Source organism: Topomyia yanbarensis, chromosome 1 (assembly GCF_030247195.1).
Source record: "Topomyia yanbarensis strain Yona2022 chromosome 1, ASM3024719v1, whole genome shotgun sequence".
In the NCBI taxonomy this organism is placed as follows: Eukaryota; Metazoa; Arthropoda; class Insecta; order Diptera; family Culicidae; genus Topomyia; species Topomyia yanbarensis.
Window position 1 is genome coordinate 960469 of NC_080670.1, and position 14224 is coordinate 974692.

General features: G+C 40.3%; 5 protein-coding genes across 6 annotated transcripts; 2 read left to right on the top strand and 3 right to left on the bottom strand.

Moving 5' to 3' along the window:
* Nucleotides 1–196: 196 nt before the first annotated feature.
* Nucleotides 197–4360, bottom strand: LOC131676533 (aminopeptidase N-like). Its single transcript, XM_058955616.1, has 5 exons — nt 3449–4360; nt 3234–3386; nt 2879–3175; nt 545–2080; nt 197–490 (listed from the first exon to the last, which is right to left on the bottom strand). The coding sequence occupies exons 1-5, from the start codon at nt 3892–3894 to the stop codon at nt 205–207; spliced, it is 2718 nt and encodes a 905-aa protein (XP_058811599.1). The 5' UTR covers nt 3895–4360; the 3' UTR covers nt 197–204.
* A 263-nt stretch (nt 4361–4623) lies between these two features.
* Nucleotides 4624–6097, top strand: LOC131676536 (serine protease snake-like). 2 transcript variants are annotated; one of them, XM_058955619.1, is made up of 6 exons: nt 4624–4946; nt 5022–5065; nt 5123–5232; nt 5289–5658; nt 5720–5900; nt 5967–6097. In XM_058955619.1, the coding sequence occupies exons 1-6, from the start codon at nt 4883–4885 to the stop codon at nt 5984–5986; spliced, it is 789 nt and encodes a 262-aa protein (XP_058811602.1). In that variant the 5' UTR covers nt 4624–4882; the 3' UTR covers nt 5987–6097. The 2 variants fall into 2 exon arrangements, with proteins under 2 accessions (XP_058811602.1, XP_058811604.1); XM_058955621.1 differs by having other exon boundaries at nt 5025–5065.
* LOC131676535 (serine protease Hayan-like) lies at nt 6057–7599 on the bottom strand. Its single transcript, XM_058955618.1, has 4 exons — nt 7412–7599; nt 6826–7355; nt 6578–6767; nt 6057–6270 (listed from the first exon to the last, which is right to left on the bottom strand). Exons 1-4 carry the CDS (start codon nt 7461–7463, stop codon nt 6251–6253), a joined length of 792 nt encoding a protein of 263 aa, XP_058811601.1. The 5' UTR covers nt 7464–7599; the 3' UTR covers nt 6057–6250.
* A 254-nt stretch (nt 7600–7853) lies between these two features.
* Nucleotides 7854–11651, top strand: LOC131676532 (uncharacterized). The gene is made up of 6 exons (XM_058955615.1): nt 7854–8130; nt 8190–9396; nt 9459–9586; nt 9942–10057; nt 10388–11225; nt 11286–11651. The coding sequence occupies exons 1-6, from the start codon at nt 7854–7856 to the stop codon at nt 11591–11593; spliced, it is 2874 nt and encodes a 957-aa protein (XP_058811598.1). The 3' UTR covers nt 11594–11651.
* A 717-nt stretch (nt 11652–12368) lies between these two features.
* LOC131676534 (palmitoyltransferase ZDHHC16A) lies at nt 12369–14108 on the bottom strand. Its single transcript, XM_058955617.1, has 6 exons — nt 13911–14108; nt 13694–13841; nt 13449–13640; nt 13269–13386; nt 12995–13206; nt 12369–12935 (listed from the first exon to the last, which is right to left on the bottom strand). The coding sequence occupies exons 1-6, from the start codon at nt 13955–13957 to the stop codon at nt 12501–12503; spliced, it is 1152 nt and encodes a 383-aa protein (XP_058811600.1). The 5' UTR covers nt 13958–14108; the 3' UTR covers nt 12369–12500.
* Between the last annotated feature and the right edge of the window lie 116 nt (nt 14109–14224).

Genomic DNA, 14224 nt, shown 5'->3' on the forward strand with positions numbered 1-14224 from the left:
AGTTTTCGCATGATTTGTTCCATCCTCACCTATTCTATGCTCGAATAACCACACGCTTCATTCTCTTTTCATGCTCTCGTTTCCAAACCTTTATGCTCGCCTTTCAGCGATACCAAATTACTACCAAGGCTGCATTAACGATATAATTAAACGCTTCATGGTTTTCGGATCTTTTAGAAAAAGTACTCAGCACAGATAAAATATTTATTTACATAACATATAAGATCCTATCGCTAACAATATTGTCATAAACGTTTTAGTGATGGAAGCCTTGCCAGCAGAGTTAGAATTTGCTATCCATTTAGATATTGAAGGTAATTTTTCCGCAGCCCAACGAATATTAGATCTGGCTACCTCGTAAACCTTATTCTGCAAATTAAATAAATCTGAATCGGTATGGTTATGCATGAAAGTGGAGAACAATTGTAGCTGCTTTTGAGTGCTAATCGAATATCGCAAATTACTGACGACTTCCGTTAAAGATCCATATCTAAAATGTAATGGGACATTAAAACAATGAAAATTTAAATAACCTAATTCCTACCTTCTCTTAAGTGTGTTGAAATCGTTGATCAATCTATTTAGGGCTTCATCCGTGCCGTTTACTCCACTACAAGCTATGTAGTTAAACATCTTAATCCGATCTTGCTGTTCAAGAGTCTCGGTGTTAGACAGAGAAAGTAGCATGAAGTTGTCCAACCTTTCTCTACTAACCGCACACCCAAAACCGTAAAGAATATCTTCAAACTCTTCCACATTTATACGTTTCTGTCCAAAGTTCCTGACGATGTAAACCATTCTTCTAACTACCATAGCCCAAATATTGTAACTCTCGCTTCCTTTCATAGAACCACAAATTACAGCCGCGCGAAGGTCCGGTTCTATCAGCTCAAAACCATCAAACATTGTAACAGCATCTTGCAGACACTTCGGCACACCCATTTCACAGGCAACTTTTCTGACTTCTGCTCGGTACAACTTTGATATGTGATCGTTCTTATCGTTCATCAGCAGTCTATCATACACCTGTCCAAGCAGTTTAGTTTGAAAGACTAAATACGATTCGTATAAGTCGTTCCCGCGAAACACACGATTCAAATGCTTGAACGCTTTGAATCCTGCCTTTAGTGGAATTAAATCTGTTTCGCTAGGAAGATAACTGAGAAGACCTAAAAGGATCTCGATATCTAAGAGATTATTCCTAGCAAAGTACAAAGCATCGTCGATCAATTGTGCACGATTTAGAACGGGAATACTCTCGTGATTATCGCTTAAAGCATCGACCAACATGTTCCAATTTGTTCGATCGTAATTTACTCGATAGTAGCCGTTTTGATTTGGATTAAATAAAATCCATTCGCTGGAAGTGGTTCCGCTCAAAACAATACTTTTGTTACTATCCGAAGTTTGGAGCCATTCATACCCATGTTTACCGTGCTTCGAAATCCATGGTATTGGTATACAAAATGTGTTCACAGGGATAGCACTAACTAGAGCAGAGTTTGTTTGATCTCTGATTACTGTAACCAATGGGTACGAAGGATTATTTGTCCAACTTTTCACAAATTCGTTCATCGGGGGTAATTGTAAACGGTGCTCAGTCACAACACTCTGAAGTATACGGATCATATCGTCTTCTGTTGCAGCTTTGTAACTACGATCATCTAAGTATTGAACCACAAATTCGTCGAAAACTGCAGATCCAACTACCGCATGGAACATTCGAATTACGGAAGCTGCTTTCGGGTAGACAACGAAATCATATATTCCCGCGATCTGATCGGGTGAATTCACAGATTTAGTCATGGCTCGGGTCGCAGGTAATACGTCTCGTGCCATTACAGGATGCATTTCGTTCACTAGGAACTGATCCATCAGTCTCCAGTCGGGATACATTTGGTGTAGGATGTAGGTCTCCAGAAACACAGTGAAACCCTCGTTCAACCAAACATACGACCACCACGCACACGTCACCTCATTACCAAACCACTGATGGATCAGTTCGTGAAATACGATCTTCGTGACGGATTGCAGTTTTTCCGTCTTGTCCTGTTCGCTCCGGTACACGATTCTGGATGTTCTGAAAAAAAAAGGAAATCGTCAAAAAGTACGAGGGAAATTCCCATATGACACTTAGAACTCTTCGCCAGTTGTTCATCGTACATAGAACGACATTCACATATTGACACCAACTTGTGCACTGTATACAGCGCTGACCCGTTTAATGTAGGGTCGTTAAGTCGTTGGTTAGAGCAGCGCTTGCCAACTTTTCTCAGGACGGTAATTGGAGCTCTCGATTCGATTTCAAACACGAGCCATCCATCGTTTTAGGCCAAGTTGTCCCTCTCTAGTAGGGCAAAAATAGGCTCTTTAGCATACACTACCCTAGGTCCGAATCGACGCACGTAAATGAGATAAAATAAATTGCCTACGAATTTTTCCCCACTCCGCGACGTTGTTAGTGGAAACTTTCCTAACTAGTGGATTCCAGATTTCAGGTGATAGATGAAAAATAAAATGTTGTATTCGTTAGTCTGTAGAAAAACGTTGTCTGAGGTCAAAGACCCTCGAATCAAGGTTCTAACATGCATCAAAATTGATATTGTTGGTGAACAGTGACAGCCAATCAAACGTGAGAATGATGACGTCGCTGCTACCAAGCGGCGTAGAAACTGCCACATTTATATAAGAACTTTTATTATAGAATTTTATGAAAACAGATTTTAAATCAGTTGTGTAGAAGGTCGCCAACAGCACTAAGCCGTCCCTAATATTTGCTACTTGAGTTGAGAGCTTTGATTTATGGATACGTTCGGTAAATGTTATCAGAAGGCTTTATTTTCCTTCCCACGGTATTATTCCTTCACAACATACTCACTTGTAAGTGATAAGTCCCCAGTTTTCCATAGCACCCATCAGAAAATCGTCGACAGCCACTATGTCAAGCTTGGATAGCTGGTACGGCCGCTTGAAGTAGCCGGCAAGCTGTGATATCGCATCTTTAGTAAAATCCAATGCATATCGCGTGGAATTAAGAACACTAGACTGCGCATGGACTGCGAAGGTTTGGTCTATCCGAAGAGCACTAAAATCCGATACGACGAATGCAAATAAATAGCTTGACATCAGAGGTGATGTCACAAATGTCGTCAAACTCATGTTATCAGAATTGGCACTATGAACAAAAAAAGTATTAGATTATACAATCAGGTATATCAGTCATACCAACTTACGGCTCAATGGTCTCTATTAGCATATTCGATAAAGCTTGGAATTCGGACGCATGATAGATTCGAAGTTTAAATGTTGCCTTCAGATGAGGCTCATCGTAGCAAGGAAAAATTTTCCTAGCGTAAGCTGCTGCATTGAACGTGGTAGCTACAAATCTAGAATTACATCACATATTCCATCAATAATAGATTGAAATCATTCAATTAGTTCGTACAACCTTTCCTCTGTTTCACGATAGTACGAACTCTTGTATAGTCCTTTTAGATCACCTGTGATGTTCCCGGCGAACTCGATCACCATCTGATAATAGTGCCCAATTTCAAGATAAGAGCTCAGTTCGAACCTCACTATCTCGGAATCATTCTGCATCACCGATTTGTCTATCGTAATGTTTTGCCCATTCGGATCGGTTAATGTGGTTTTTGAAATATCTAATTCTTGTACATTCAATGCAACAAATTTAGTTGCTGAAAGTGCCACCAACGAAATATTGACCGTACCGAAGAATATCGACCGTTTCAAATCTACCGTGAGTGTTAGATCGTATTCGATAGGACTAGTGTTATTCGGCAAGCGATAATGTCTCTCATTCTGAGCACCAATATCAGCGACTAAGTAAGTAAGAACTAAACACATCAACACGAGACCACAAAACCTGTTCATTTCAACTGCTAATTACTTCTACACTCAAAACACTACTCGTATAAGCGCGTTCAAAAGGCAATTATATTAGCACCTTCGTTGATTGTTTTAATTGTGTCCTCACACAAGACGGCGTCACCAATGTTGATAAGAGAAATCTTTTATCGAGTGTTTGTGCCGGCTGCCAGAGAGATAAACACAGAGTAGACAAGAAAAAAGGTAAGTGGCCGGTCTACCTCTAGTACCTATCGCCACTGGAGAATCTTCCGTTGCAGTATTGTCAATATATGAGCTGCGTGAACAAGCGCAGATCACCAATGCTTCAGATATGTTCGTCTTTAGCGCGCGCAAACCATGACTATCCTGGTGGAATGCGAATGACTAACGAGGGGCAAGTACTTGAAAAAGCAATTTTATGTTATGCTCGTCTCCTTCATGCATTACCGACAAATGGGGATAATCTGTGTTGTCGTAGCAGTGTGAGAGAAGTTTCATATACGTGTAATGTTTTACACGTTTAAATGGGGGAGCAATCCAAGCAAGTTATACTTTTATCAATGATCATCAATCGTGATGGGAATTGTATAATGAATTACCCATTGAAATGCTTCCACAGTCACTAAAGCTTATATCCGGTGCAGTATTCTTAAACATTAATAGAGTACATATCTACACAATAGAGATTGCATTTTATTTTTCACAATTCCAAATGAACATCGGGATACGGCTGCTAAATATTAATACCCAATCCGCTATGCCTATCAAAGAATTCCATTGTCCTATTGATACGCGCCAATAAGATCTTCTGCATCGACTGTGCTTTCAACAGCTCACAGTTAGAAATGCAGAAATAAATATAAGATCCTACACAAACTACAGGCAGCAGGGAAACAAGTTTCCAAAAAAAAAAACCACACTGCTTGCATCCCGGTCATCCCCTCACTCGATTCAGTTTGTATCGCGCTTCAGCTCAGTTCGGGATCCACAGTTCGTGCTAGCAGCCGTTGTAATGAAGAGAGTGATGAACATCTGGACTTTGACGCTGGTGTTGGCGGTTATTGACGATCGTAATGGTAAAGTGTTTAGTGTTGTGCAGCGTATTTTAACAATGATAAAGTTAAATAACTAAGATATACCACTATTTTCAGCAGGATCATGTCAATCACTTAGCAGTGCAGAAAGCTCTCATGTGGTACGAAGAGTTGTAAACATAATAATTTCATAATTCAATAACCTTGTTACAATTTAGATTCAGATTGGCCAGACACAACCGAATGGGAAAATTGAATATAATTGTGGTGGTTCGTATCTGGGCTCAGCAATGGTTGTTTTTGGTGCCCACTGTGCAAATATGAATGGGTAATTACGGCATTTACGCGAAATGATTAAATATATTAAAAAGTGCATCTCCACAGCCGTCAACCAGATATCGTCCGTTTTGGCAGCACACTGGCAAATGGAATCAATGTACGCATCGCCAATATTACAATCCACTATCGATACAAACCTCAATTCGATTACCACAATATGGCAGTTGCCCAGCTCGAACGAAACCCACAGTCCATCTCAGCCGCGATAAAACCAGCTTGTATTATGAAACCACATCTAAAGTCCAACACTCCGGTCCAACTGATCGGACCGATCAAAGATCGTTTAGAAAGAACTAGCTTACTGGCGGTTGGATCAGAGAAATGCCACGAATATTATAACCCAAACCGAAAACTACGATTTGGAGTATTATTGTGCTGTTTTTGTGCCAGAAGCACAAACTCCAGTCCATGCACGGTACCTTAGAACTAAAAGATTTTAGTTTTCGTTTTTAATAATGATTCCCGTTTATCTACAGACCCAACATAGTTCCCCCTTACAAATTATTAGAAAACAGTCTGGAAAAGAGGTGCCGTTCTTGATTGGACACAAGTCAGTTGGAAAATCATGCGGGACAGTCACTCCAGCAGTCTACACACGATATGGATCATATTTCGAGTGGCTAGAAACCGTAACTGGATTAAAGTTCGCAGAGAAGGGTAAATTGCAAACGCATACATCGTAGAAAGTGAAAACCAAATAATCTAACTTCATTGCCATTGCAGAATGTTTTGCCCGATATTGATGCCCACACATGAAGAAACGATGAATTCCCAACGGGGAGGATTATTTTCGAAGCTAATCAGACCAAATGATTTAACGTACACTCTAGAATAAATATATTTTATAGACCCAAGCCGAAAGTCTCCCTACACGAATTAGAAAGAAATATCTCACCTTGTTTCCTTCCCTGTTATATAAATTTAGTATTACCAAAAGATTTGATTAGTACAGTTGCTCCTGATAATACTTATGTCCAAAAATGACATAGCATAGCAGATTTCCTGTTTTAGTATCGTTCGATGCAAGCTGAAAAATATCAATTATAAAATAAGTTTCCCAAAATACACATAACTGCAGAAGCTGTAAATAATGTATAATGTAACAGCTGCAGTGATGGATCCAGCGAGATATTGAGAAATTTTAAATGAGTTTTAATTTTATATTAGTTTCAAACTCAAAGCTATTCCAAACCAATTTGACCACCAAAACTGGCTTTAATTAAATAAGATTATTACGTATTACGAATTGTTCAATGTTCATTGCTAAATCGAAATATCAGAATCTTTTCCAGATCTTTTTTCTGGATCCGCCCCCGAACAGCTGAAAACCCTACCGTCATGATCCTTAAAGTCCATTTCAGCGATTGTCGTGATCCACGGTAAATGTCCATCCGAGCTTAACCGTGTGTATATTCCCGGCGTTTTTGATCCACACGATTTTCCAATTGTTTTCTGTCCTACCAAGAAAGGCACTCGCTTACCGTTTTTTACCAGAATTACCTGCATAGGTGATGATAGCTCACTCTAATCATGAGAGAAGCAGAATTAATTATAGCCTGCATTATTAAGTGTTAATACATACCGCGCATTTATGCGTAGCTGCGTTACGAGCACACATGCAGCAAACAAGCAGAGCGCCATATTTGAACTTTTTCGTAGGTGTGTAATATTCGTGACATTTGTCCGAACCAACAAGTTCTAGGGGAGTTTTTTGGAATAAACCACTCGAATCTCTTCCAACAAGATCGACACTGATATTCAACGGTGGTTCAACTGAATATATACACGCCGGTTTAAGCCATTTCGATACCGTTTGTGGGTTTTCCGTAAGAAAGATTATCGCCATGTTGTGATAGTAATATTCCGCCTGATATCGATAATGAACTGATATGTTGTCAATTCGGAAATCGCGCGGGAAACCAATGGCTTCGCCAAGTCGAACGACATCTGCACGTGTTCCATTGCGCTCAAGACAGCGTGCTCCAGTCATGATCACGTTTCTGCCCAAATACGAACCGGAGCAATCAAATTTCACGGTTCCATCTTGGGAATTCGTCCATCCAATTAGGGCTACATGTGATCCTTCAAAATTTTCCAATCGTTGAGATTTGACTGGAAAGTAAATGTCATACTGAGTAATTGGGAACCCTATGCAATTTGTAACTTACCCGTCTGAACTACGAAAGCGATCAAAAGGAACAGCGTGTAATAAAAGATCATTTCGAGTAACGTTCTTTTGTAGTGAGCGCTGTATACCTACTGATGACTACACAATGGGTTGTGACAGAGTTCAGATCACACTGTTGCTATCGAAGTGGAACAGGTATTGGTGACCGGTAGATCCACTTTTGCCGATAAGTAGATCCACTTTGGTTCGTCAGGTAGATCCGCTTTTGCTTCAATTAGTTACTTATATGTGTTTGGGTGAATAACATACCTACTTGCTTACTATCGCGTAATTACAGGTCAAAGTGGCTTGCATTATTACGTCCGTTCATCGTTTACTTAAACAATGCAGTTAGTCACCATGCGATCAAACCAGTGTGTTCATCCAACTTTAATAACAGTACTAATCCCACCTTCGGCAGTTAGAATAGTCATCCGAAGAAGATGAGTCAGATCAAGTCAAAACTGGTTCTGTGTTTTCTACGCATAAGTCCTGGCTACGATCAACAGCGCTTGTCGCTCAGTCACACTTCTTCGAGGGTAGCAGTTTGTCGCAAGATGAAATCGTGTTCAGTGCAATTTTTTGGGTTTCCCCTTATAGGCCTGATAGTCCTAAGCTTGACTGTTGATACCGCGTTTGCTCGTTTGCAGCCAGCAGAAAATATTTTCCCCACCGATGTGAATAAGGCAATGTTACCAAACATAAGACAAAGTTTAAATGGTAGGTTAAACAAATGATTCACTTAAATTGCCCAATTGATCGCAGAAAGCATGTTATAGATTGTCACCTCCGTTATCACAAATACGGTGACTACAACTTGGTTTATCCCATCTTCGGAGTTCCAGTTCGGATAGGAGAATTCGCGCACATGGCGGCCATCGGATGGACTGAACAGAATGGCATTGTAGATTTTAGTTGTGGAGGGTCACTTATCACGGCAACCCACGTACTAACCGGTGCGCACTGTGGTAATCGTGATGGTGTTCCACCGGATGTTGTTCGTCTGGGAGTAATCAACATCAATGTCACTATTGACGATGCTAGTAATAAATTCGCACAGCAGTACAAGATTGCTTCTTTCAAACGGCATCCCGAGCATAGATTTTCGTCTTTTTACAACGATATTGCCATCATAACATTAGAAAGAGCAGCCTCAATAAACGATGCAGTAACACCGGCTTGTCTCTGGAACAGTGAGATTGTAGAATTTCCCAGACTAGAAGCAGCTGGTTTCGGTCAAACTTCCTTCGCTGGAAGTAAAACTCCGATATTGCTAAAAGTTCAGTTATCACCTATAAAAAATGAAGAATGCCGAAATCATCACCAATCTGACAACCGAAGGTTGCGCCAAGGAATTATCGACACACAAGTATGTGCACAAGATAATAAAATGGATACCTGTCTCGGTGATTCCGGTGGTCCTCTGCAAATAAAGTTGATGTCAAATCACCGATCAACACCATATGTGGTCGGAATCACCTCGTTCGGGGCATTTTGCGGTACAAGCACCCCATCAGTCTATACAAGAGTATCCTCCTACATACCCTGGATCGAGACAGAAACTAATACATCCTTCACTCCAGGAATATGCACCGCTCGTTATATACGGCTGCGAGAAGCGGATGAGTCTATGGTATCTTCCCGAGTAGGAGATCACGTTTTCATCGAACCGGAAAAAAGTTACATGGATATTGAGTTCATGCCCAAACATCAAGTCTATCTAGGCTATAGCACAAAACCGAATCAGATCATGTGGAACTGCGGAGGAGTCTTAATCAACGAAGACTATGTGCTAACGGTTGCACACTGTGACAAGTTTATTTTGGATCGTACACCAAGCCACGTTAAGGTTGGAGATTTGGAAATCAACAAAAATGATCCGAAAGCTCAGATCATCAAGATCGAAAGCTTCATCAAACATCCAAACTACAAACCGGGGTTTCTGGATAACGATATAGCACTGGTAAAACTGGCCACAGACGTAAAGTAAGTATCGTTTTTTTTTTTCTTCTCTGGTGAACGATGTATGCAACTTGATATTTTTACAGGATTGGTCCGAATGCCCTTCCAGCTTGCCTGGTGAGCGATGATTCAACTATGCCCTTCTACGAAATGGGCGGCTTAGGGCCATACAATTTGAACAATTTTCTTCGTGATGACGATTCTGTTTCTCCAAGTATGCAACACTATCAATCAATATTTTTATAAATCTAGAAATAATAGCAAAACCCAACGTTGTCAAGTTCAAAAGCATCCAACTGCTCTTATAGTGCATAATTCGACTGTAAAATATGTTTATAACATGTCTCGGTTCTAGAACAAGCACGACAAAGATTAAGTGGATGCCGGGGAACTTCACTACGAAGTCACGGAATTATGTCAGTTGAGTTTACTACTGAAAACTAAGATCAGAAAGAAGTATAAAAAATGTCCAAACAGTTTATCAAAAAGGGGGAACGCAACGAAGTTTAAGTTAAATGTCTTTGCGAATTGTTAAATACTATAAATGCTTATGTTTTAATCTTTTTCAGATACCAACATAGTATTAACACGAATGCGAGTCGATCCAGCATCGTGCCAACGAACAAACAGCAACCAGTTTATCTGTGCTAAAAACAACAAATTCTTAGTCCCTCAAACATGTCGAGTAAGTACACGTTTTTAGTTTGATTCTCATTCTACCGTATCTCTTAAACTAAGAACACCAGTGTGGGGCATTGTATATTGAAATACAAGATCATATTCCATAACATCATCATTAATTATTGCATATCGTATAATAACTTTAAACATTTGGATTTCCAAAACAGTATAGTACTTTTCCATTATCTTTACATTGTTTTAACATTGTTTGACGTTCCTTTAATAACAGAATCTAACTACAGCAGGTTTATTTATAAACTACACAAATCCTTCCAGTTCACATTTTAGTGCGTAAAATGAATTCATAATATTCTAAAATTCGAACCCTACTCAGATCGAACATGGCGGAGCACTGGAACGTGAAATCTGGCACTACGATCGCTACTTCCAGTATGTTTTTGGCCTAACCGTAGCCGGAGACGACTGTGGCTTTGGCAGTGAAGCATACTTTGTCCGTACCTCAGCCCATAGCAAATGGATTGAATCGATTGTGTTGGGCACGAAACGACGCCCGACTCGGCAGATTGTATTCCCCGCAGATGATCCCTATTCTTCGGCAATAATTGGAAAATCGTGCAGTACAGGCCAAAACGCACAAGGTGTGTGCCAACATTACAAGTCCTGCCCGGGATTAGTCACCTTGATTTCAGTGAAATTCTGTCGACCTGGCTCCGAGCCAATTGTTTGCTGTGCACGTTCTGCAAACCAACCGTACAGTATAAGAAAATGTGTCACTCATTGGAAGCAATACAAACAGAAGGATACGGATGAATACGAGGGCATTCCCTCAGAAGGACGATTTGTCAAAAGTGAGGAATATCCACACGCTGCGTTTATTGGAATTCGTCGAGATGTGATCATCAACTGGAGCTGCACAGGAGTACTCATAAGCGATCGGTTTGTTTTAACCAGTGCTGGTTGCATAAAATCGCGAACGCAAAATGTTATCAGACTGGGAACTGTTGAGGTATCAAACCAGTCCTTGGGCAGTGACATCGCTATTCAACAAATTATTATACATCCAAATTACGATACAGTTACGTTGAAAGCGGACCTGGGGCTTGTTATGTTAGTTTCACAAGTTGAATTCAACAGTAAAATACTACCGGCTTGCTTGTGGCCGAACCAAGAATTCATCCCATTGAAACTTTATTCACTAGGCCTTGAGGGAGGTAAGTTGTACATAAATGTTTGATTATATGTGATCAGAAAATGTCTAACCATTTTTACAGCTCGGCTTAGTGTACGACCCCGTCTCTCCAAATACAACCAGGACTGCCGCAAATTCTTCCAGGTGCGCAATCTGGTAGATAATGACCAACTGTGTGCAGAAAATTACTACACAACCGATAATTCCTGTCAGGATCGTAGTGGTGATCCAGTTGAAGGCCTCATTTCCGTAGGGAACATCAAAATCTCGATAGTCGTTGGAATGGCAACGTACAATTCCGGTTGTGTTGGAAAAGACACTGAGACAATCACAGTGTATACAAGGTTATCGGCATACATGGACTGGATTCGTGTAATCGTCGAGTCCTAAGCTTTGTATTTAATTTTAAAGTAAATACTATTGGGATCAAATAATGCATATATTAAAACATGTTGGATTGGATTTATATAATATCACGACACAAATGAGACGTTCATTCAACGAAACCATCGGTCGCAGTGAAATGGTTAATTGTCAACCAACGATGTCCATTTCCCTCTGGTTTAAGGTACGATGGCAATAGATTATGCATCCACCCCCTTCGTTCCAAAAAACAGTCTACAATTGCACTTGAGCCAAAATCGCACGGATTCTAGGAAGTTTTTCTCGGTCTTTTTGTTTCAAATTTGTAAATGTTTACATTAATACTCGATTCTCCCCACGTGATGGCAACGTCGATCAAAGCCATCAAGATGATCGCATGGTGATTTGACTCATCACTATTGCATTCCTTTCCTATAGCACAGGAAGGTCTTGTTGTGATGGGTCATAGATTCTTGATTCAGTTTCCTGGATTCAGGATTCTTGATTCTTGGCTCTGGACGAGTGATCACTAAAGCTTAATTGTGGAGCTCAAGAATCCTGAACTATGTAAGTGTATGATCCTTAATCATGAAACATACTCAGTTCTTCATTTTCGAACTCATAGTTCCCGCATCCAAAAGCTCTAGGGACTCAAGGATCCTTGATCGATAATTTGTCATGATCTAAGTGGTCAACCAACTAACGACATCTTTTCCGTAGGGGACAGCAAAATCTCGATAGTCGTAGAAATAGTAACGTACAATTCGGGTTGCATCGGAAAAACCGTTGAGACATGATCATCGGTTTGAATTGGTACAATCGTGGAATCATATGCTTGTATTTAATTTTTCAAGTAAAAAAATACAATCGAGATCAAATAATGCATATATTAAGACTAGCTGGATTGCATTTATTTAATATCACGGTTCTGCTCTTATGGCCACTCATCTACACCATCGATCGCACTGAAATCGTTAATTGTCAGCCAACTAAGACCATTTCCCTCAGGTTTATGGCCCGATGGCAATAGTACATGCCTCCACCAGGTTCGTTTTCGAACTAAACCAAGAAACAGCCTCCAATTACGCCGTGGACCAAAATCATACGGATTCTGATAGGTTTTCCCCAAGGCAGAAAGTCGTTTTGTTTCGGATTTGTTAATGTGTGCCTCGATACTCGTCTCTCCCCGCGTGATGAGGGAACTGTGCCACGAAGTTAGAGCACCTAAAGCAAACAGTGTGGCCACGTTGATCAAAGCCATAAATATGATCGCACGATGTTTCGACGTATCACTACTGTATTCCTGAGGCACAGGCAGGTCATGTTGTGCTGGTTCTAGTCCGTCGTCCACGTAATCATTCATCTCAGTCTAGGTTTCAATAATAGAAATGATCAAATCACACAACAAGAAATGTTGCTAATACTAACCACTGGAATTATGTGACCGGAAAGATTGAATCTAACTGGATGTCCGTGAAGTGGCTCTACTTCATTCCATCCCTCGCCATCTCCAACAATCAGGACATTGTAACCCAACTCGAAACCAAAAACTATAATGAACAACACTCCCAATGTGGTGTAAAGCATATAGAGAAAGAAGTAACGATGATTCCCATAACCAACGCAGTTATTGAGCCATGCTGAAGAGAGGGTAAAATTTTAAGTTTTTGGAAATATGTTACATTTCCCAGAATTTACTTACGGCAGTGATGATCCATCTTCAAAATGCATTTATTACATACGGAACAATGGTGAGTGCGTGGTGGTTTCGGTGCTATACATTTTTTGCAAATACTTACAGCCTCAACGATCAGTTCTTTCTAAAATGAAAATGGTGCTTTATCATCGATTCGGGAGTGATATATAAAATTGTCCGTTCTACCTCTGGCGGAACGCCTGGCGAAGTAATAGCTGCCTTATAAAAATTATACGACACATTTGCTAGCAACCAGTGACCAACGATTAGTAGGAAGTACGTCATATTAGGACTCTTGTTCCACCAGTAAGGTAATCCGATCCAGTAGCATATAATAACTACAGCAGTCGTGAGGCAAACTACCGCAAATACAAAAAACTGGAAGAAAATAACGTCAGACAGTTGTTGCTTCTGAAAACGACCAACCATACCGGACCAAGCAGATGAGTAAAATTGTCCACAAACCAAAAAATCGGCTCCAGGCAGACATCCGACGCGTACGATTGGTTCATGTGATGATTATAGGTGAGTGAACGAATGCATCGTATGGAATACTGATACCGGAAGCGAATGCAATTGCTTTCCATTGAAAAAGATAGAATAAATGAGACTAACATACAACAAAAGTTGATTGATGAATCTACTTACATCAGTTTAGTGGGAAACTCTTTCAGGCGCCACCGAATGCGACCCATGTTGAGCTATGATCTTGCGATTAGCTTCCACTTATAAACTAGAGGTGCTAGATAATAATTTTAAATCAAATGCATTTCGAGGATTAATTTTTATTGCAGAACGTTCAACATAAATCACCAGGCATTAACACAGCACTGAGCAATTGTTTTGATAATATGATATTTACCAATAATGAGATATTAGACCCGTTACGCTGTTTTTACCCGCTATGCCCAGCTCTATTTCCTCTTCATGCGACACCACGTAACAGCTCGTAACGCACGCAT